General features: G+C 50.7%; 2 protein-coding genes across 2 annotated transcripts; both read left to right on the top strand.

The window, feature by feature from the left end:
• Positions 1–444: 444 nt before the first annotated feature.
• On the top strand, positions 445–1,847 carry PtA15_11A586 (uncharacterized protein; the record flags this gene model as incomplete). The annotated part of the gene is made up of 7 exons (XM_053161509.1): positions 445–520; positions 574–678; positions 753–829; positions 898–1,068; positions 1,135–1,260; positions 1,350–1,485; positions 1,618–1,847. 7 exons carry the CDS (start codon positions 445–447, stop codon positions 1,845–1,847), a joined length of 921 nt encoding a protein of 306 aa, XP_053025449.1.
• Positions 1,848–2,383: 536 nt separating this feature from the next.
• On the top strand, positions 2,384–5,230 carry PtA15_11A585 (uncharacterized protein; the record flags this gene model as incomplete). The annotated part of the gene is made up of 14 exons (XM_053161508.1): positions 2,384–2,647; positions 2,719–2,917; positions 2,988–3,061; positions 3,155–3,344; positions 3,418–3,526; positions 3,616–3,675; positions 3,748–3,831; positions 3,906–4,175; positions 4,240–4,298; positions 4,370–4,516; positions 4,618–4,836; positions 4,925–4,931; positions 5,014–5,026; positions 5,117–5,230. The coding sequence occupies 14 exons, from the start codon at positions 2,384–2,386 to the stop codon at positions 5,228–5,230; spliced, it is 1,809 nt and encodes a 602-aa protein (XP_053025448.1).
• Between the last annotated feature and the right edge of the window lie 359 nt (positions 5,231–5,589).

Here is a 5,589-nt window from a genome sequence, read left to right as displayed (position 1 = left end):
TGGATGGCCAACCATCGTGCAATGTAGAACTAGAGTGCGATCCACTACACTGAGTTCAGCTTGGTCATTTTTGCTGGCTTGCAGCTTGGAAGCCGGTTGATGATCTCCTTCATGGGAGTCGGGAGGGATGGACGTGGGTGCATGCACAGAGCGTTAAGAAGGATGAGCTGAGTGGCGAGTGCTCTGGTCAGCCCGGCAGGAGGTTGTCCGGGTAGGTGACACCGCCCCTTTCACAGCCTGTTCCCTGACCCCTGACAGGCCTGGTTTCAGCGGAGGATGGCGGGCTGTTCGGGGGCTCGACCGAGGGGGCTCGGGCTGCGCTTTTGGCCAGACCCGATGCAGCAGCAAGACTGGAACAACACATTCCTTCTCAGCTCACATCGGATACAAAGACCTACACACTCCCAACGCATCTCCAAAGAAGAAACACTCCAACATCATACCATGGCTACCAAGTTCCCATGCCTCCCTGCACCCAGATTCGCGCCCCAGAAACCTTCGCCTCTCAGTCAACCTGCAGGTAAGCATCGATCCCTCTGCCCTATCTCACTCCAAACTGACATTCATCACTAGCTACCCCTCCAACCGAGCCTCCCAACTCGCAGCCCCAGCCATCCACCAATGCTCCCAGCAGCACCGCCCCTCCTAAGAAGAAGAAGAAGAAACCAATTCAGCCCCGTCAGCCCTCCCTTTCGTATCGAGCACCTGCCCCCCCCTCTCCCAAGCTTGAACTCATTCCTTTGCCATCTTAGCTCCCCCCGTCGTCGCAGATTCCGGGCCGGGCAAGCATTTTGCCACTCAAATATTCAAATTAGTCGACACACTCAAGGTGAATCTTCTGCCCAAATGCTTTACGATCAACCAAGCTAATCATCCATCTTCTCTGGACGACTCCAGCAATGCAATGGCCCTATGAATCTGTCCGACCTCGAGGCCCAAACGGGAGTCCGAGGCTTACTATCCGAGCATACCGATGTGCCCTTCAATAAAGAACTGTTCGACGCTTTCAACTCGCACGAGCGAGTCAATGTCATTGACAAAGGACTGGTCAAGTTGTGGAGCTACAAGGTATCTGCCATCTTCGGCTCCCATCTATCAACAGTTACCCCTCCCAGACTGAAACTGCCTTGACAGCCGGACTACATCATCAATAATGCCCAACACGTCCTTGACCTGTTGAAACGATTTTCCGATCGAGGAGGCATGCCAGTGAACACCCTCAAAGCAAGCTGGCCAGGAGTCATGACAGCTATCACTGAGGTAAACCAAGTGTTCCCCCTCCCCTCTCTTCTCTCGAGAGATAGGATGTTTACCTTGGCTTGGTTGACATGATCGGAACGATCTCCAAGCTTGAAAACGAAGGCAAGATCCTCGTCTTCAGAACTGATAGTGTGGGTGCCAAAGAAGGTGTCGTCAAGACCGTCTTCTATGACGAATTGGGCTGCCGGGAAAACCTGGGTCCGACCCGAGGTGCTCTTGATGAAGGTAAGCTCATCCTCCCCAGTCTCAAGGCATCAAGAATGACGCACACATCTGTCCTCAACAAATGGATGTGCGCACCTCGACTAAACTGAACGGCTTCCCCATTTATCTTTCTTATCAAAAAAAAAAAAAAAGAGTTCCGAGAGATGTGGCATTCACTCCTAACACCACCGGCAGATTCCTTGCCGCTGGAGCTGCAGGAGGCTGGCTTGACATCATCAGCTGTTGCTACCGTCAAACCTCAACAGACTACCCGGAAAACCAAGAAGAGGGGCGGCAAGGGCGGCAAGGTTAAGATCACTAACACTCATCTCAAGGATCTTGGAATCGATCTGAGCAAAGATTACGTTCCTAGCAAAAAATAGTACACCGTCATTCTCGCCATCCTCTATGCGTTTCGTCTGCTGCTGCTTTTTTTTTCTTTCGAGAAAACCTACAGAAATGTCCCTGTCGTTTATCTATCCGCATCTCAAGTTGTAACACTTCATTTTTTTTCTTTCGTTGGTTGTAATTATTGATGAGAAAATAATAAAAATAAAAATCATGGAGAGCAAGACGGATCAGTCGGGAGCATCTTCTTGGCTGTGTGTCGCCTGTGTGTGTGAGCTATGATGTCAAATGGTCATAGGGCTCTACCGGCAACCTAATCAGCAGAGTAAGATCTGTGGTGAACCCTGAGGAACGCAGTGTGAGAGAAATCCGCATGTTATTTCTGAAGGAACGTTGTGGCATCCCAGCTTCATGACTGAGGGAAGATGCAACTGCCGTGTTCCGGGTGTTGAAGTGCCAAGAGACCGCGCAGTGCTGAGGAAGGCCTGCCATCCGATCGCAAACCAACCGCCCGTCATTCTGCCCACGCCAAACTCGGGTTGGCCAACTTCGAAGAACAAGACATTGTCCAATGCGCCTCGGTCCGGCTCTATTGACCGGCTCGAAGGGCTGGCGAGCCTTCCAGTCGGGCCCCATCGGCCGGCGGGCGCCCAGGACGAACACGGGCGTGGCGAACTCCTCGGGACCTGGCCTGCGTCTTCTTAGCAATCATCCAGTGCCAAGCAAACCCTCGATCGCCTCGGGTCCTGGATCGAGTCATGGCAGACGGAGAATGGCTGAGCAGAAATGGTCGACCAGCATGGTCTTCCTCACCTCGACCTTGATCGGCTCGATCGTAAGTCCCTCCTCGTATCCGCACCACTAATCGGATGGAAAACCTGGCTAAGCTGTTGCGTGTTGGCAAAGATGTACGTGGTCGGGATCAACGTTCAATTGAAACACGTCGATGGGCTCGACACAAACGAGCAGAAATTCCCGGCTCAGCCTCATCCCAGCCCAGAAGAGTTCACGGCTGCCCTCCAGAAGATCCAAAAGATCCTGCCGGCGGACTGTGTTAGTTGGGATAGAGCCGACCTGCTCTATCACGGCACCTCACCTTGGACTTGTAAGCTATTCTCATCTGGTTTTCTGTCCGACTCTGCTCGCTAATATTCGCTCTGTTCCTATCCTTCTAGATCATCATCCGGATTGTCTCCCTGGGGCAGTGCTATACCCAAGGTCGACAGAAGATGTATCGAAAATAGTCAAGGTGAGTGATCCGCTTGACACATTCTGGATAAACGTAAGGGATCAGAGCCGAGGAATTCAGCATTCTGTATATACGAATTATGATGGGTAAAAGGTAGCATATAAGTACGGAATACCGATCGTGCCATTTTCTGGCGGAACATCTCTCGAAGGCCACTTCAATGCCCCCTCATCGAAGCCGTCAAACCAGAACACCAATCCCGCCGATGAAAGTCAGCTTCAACCCGGACACTCGTTCACGCTGGATTTCTCGAGAAACATGAACAAGATCATCGAGCTCCATGGTCGGTTACTCTCACTCGTCTCTTGACCCAAATCAACGTATATACTCAACCGGCCCTCCCCTCAATCGCGCAGAGTCAGACCTAGATGTCGTCGTCCAGCCCGGAATTAGTTACGAAAACTTGAATGATCAACTCAAACGCTCTCCTTCCCCGCACAAGCTTTTTTTCCCCGTAGATCCTGGGTGAGTGCTTGTTTCAGAACGATGAAGGTCGATCCCTTCCTTAAATGATTGATTTATTGATCCTCTTTTTTGACTTTCCTCTTATCTAGTCCTGGCGCACAAATCGGTGGTATGATCGGCACCGGATGCTCAGGTACGAATGCCGTCAAGTAAGCACCTGTCTAGCCAGCACCTCAAACTGATTTTCATAATGACCTGGGAAATGTTGACCGGTGTGATAGATACGGCACCATGCGGGAAAATGTGATCAACATGACGGTGGTTTTAGCCAACGGGGAAATCATCAAGACCCGGCAACGAGCAAAGTTAATTAAACACCCTCCTTCTCGTCCAAAGTATACCAATCTGTATGTTTACCGCCAAGCTGTCTTTGATATAGGAAGTGTGCAGCCGGGCCCGACTTGGGGAAGCTCTTCATTGGCTCTGAGGGAACTCTTGGACTAGTGACTGAGGTAACCCTGAAGCTACAGCCGGTCCTACCCGTTTCCGTCGGCGTAACCCATTTCAAAAACGTCGATGCGGCCACCAGTACCGTCTTGGAGTTAATCAAGGAAGGGGTCTCTTTGGCTTGTATCGAATTGCTGGATGACCAAATGATGAAAGCTATCAACCATAGCTCGAGCGGGCTCAATTGGGATGAAAAACCTAGGTAAAAGTCCATCCACTTTCGAGTCCCATCACTTTGTTTGCTCACGGTCATCTGACCGCATTAGTTTATTTCTTAAGTTTACCGGGACTTTGGCACAAATCAAATCAGACGAAGAGCTCACAGGTCGGGACAGGTTTATTAACCCCAGAAAAATTGTGCAGACTGATGAATCAACTTGTTTGGACTGCCCACAGCAAAGATTCTGAAGAGGAACGGTGGATCAAAGATGAGGATCGCTAAAACTGATGCGGAAGCCGAAGAAATCTGGCACGCTAGGAAGGTCTGTCTCTGGTCGACACTCGACTATATTCCTGGTCACAGGGCATGGACCACTGACGTCTGTGAGCAGTCTTGCGGTCCCTAGTAACTCACCAACATGAGCGAGAAAAGTTTTGTCCTGCCTTGTCGGCTGAGATCTAGTCGGCTTGAATCTTGACCCTAGGTGTGCCGATATCCCATCTGCCACGGCTGATCTCAGAGACCAAGACGGACATCGAAGCCCGCAAGCTGAAGGCAACGATGCTGGGACACGTTGGAGATGGAAATTTCCATTGCATTATCCTCTTCAAAGACGAGGATGAACTGGCGAAAGTCAGGGAATGTGTTCATCAAATGGTTGAACTCGCCCAACGTCTCGATGGGACATGCACAGGAGAGCACGGTAAGCGTTTAAGATTCTTGTTGAAGCCTGTGCAAATACATAGAATGCTGACCACGATTCCTGACCCCGCCCTCCCATCGCTACGCAGGTGTCGGGTAAGTCCGCTCCAACTCATGATCCACGTGCCCATGGAAAACAATCTGACCTCGAAAGGCTTTTCCTGTACACCATCAATAGCATCGGAAAGATTGTAAGCAGCAAAAACGTCTCACTGGCCAGCTTCGTTTATTCCCCGGCCTGATGCGTCCCCCTTCATTTTTTTTGTTGATGTTCTGGACAGGCTCATTTGGAGAATGAACTCGGCAAAGGGACGATCGAAGTCTTGAAGAAGCTTAAGAAAACCCTGGACCCTAAAAACATCATGAACCCGGGCAAATTGATTCCCTCTGTTTAGTGCAAGGCATGCCATCGTGCGTTGCCTCTACGGATTGGGCCCATGACGACTCAAGTCCAGCAAAAGACAAGGCTGTCTCTGCTCCGGTCTTGATCTGTTTCTCTGAGTGTGGAAGGAAGCTCTACCGGAGCGGCTGTGTCCGTCGAAGGAGGAACAAGTCTTCCATGCCCCTGCCCCCCGGCCCCAGATCCCGGATCTGTCAAAGGGCATCAACACATGTACCAATCTCTAACAACTGGGCTACTCACTCTATTGTACTACTATTTCCCCTGTGTGTTCTGGGTTCAAGCTCAAGCAGGTCCTATCTCTCAGCAATCATGTTCTGATTATGGAATTGATTGTTCATTTGTTTAGAGGAT

Source organism: Puccinia triticina, chromosome 11A, assembly GCF_026914185.1.
Source record: "Puccinia triticina chromosome 11A, complete sequence".
NCBI lineage: Eukaryota > Fungi > Basidiomycota > Pucciniomycetes > Pucciniales > Pucciniaceae > Puccinia > Puccinia triticina.
Note: the sequence above shows the minus strand (reverse complement) of the source record. Positions and strands in the feature narration are given on the sequence as shown.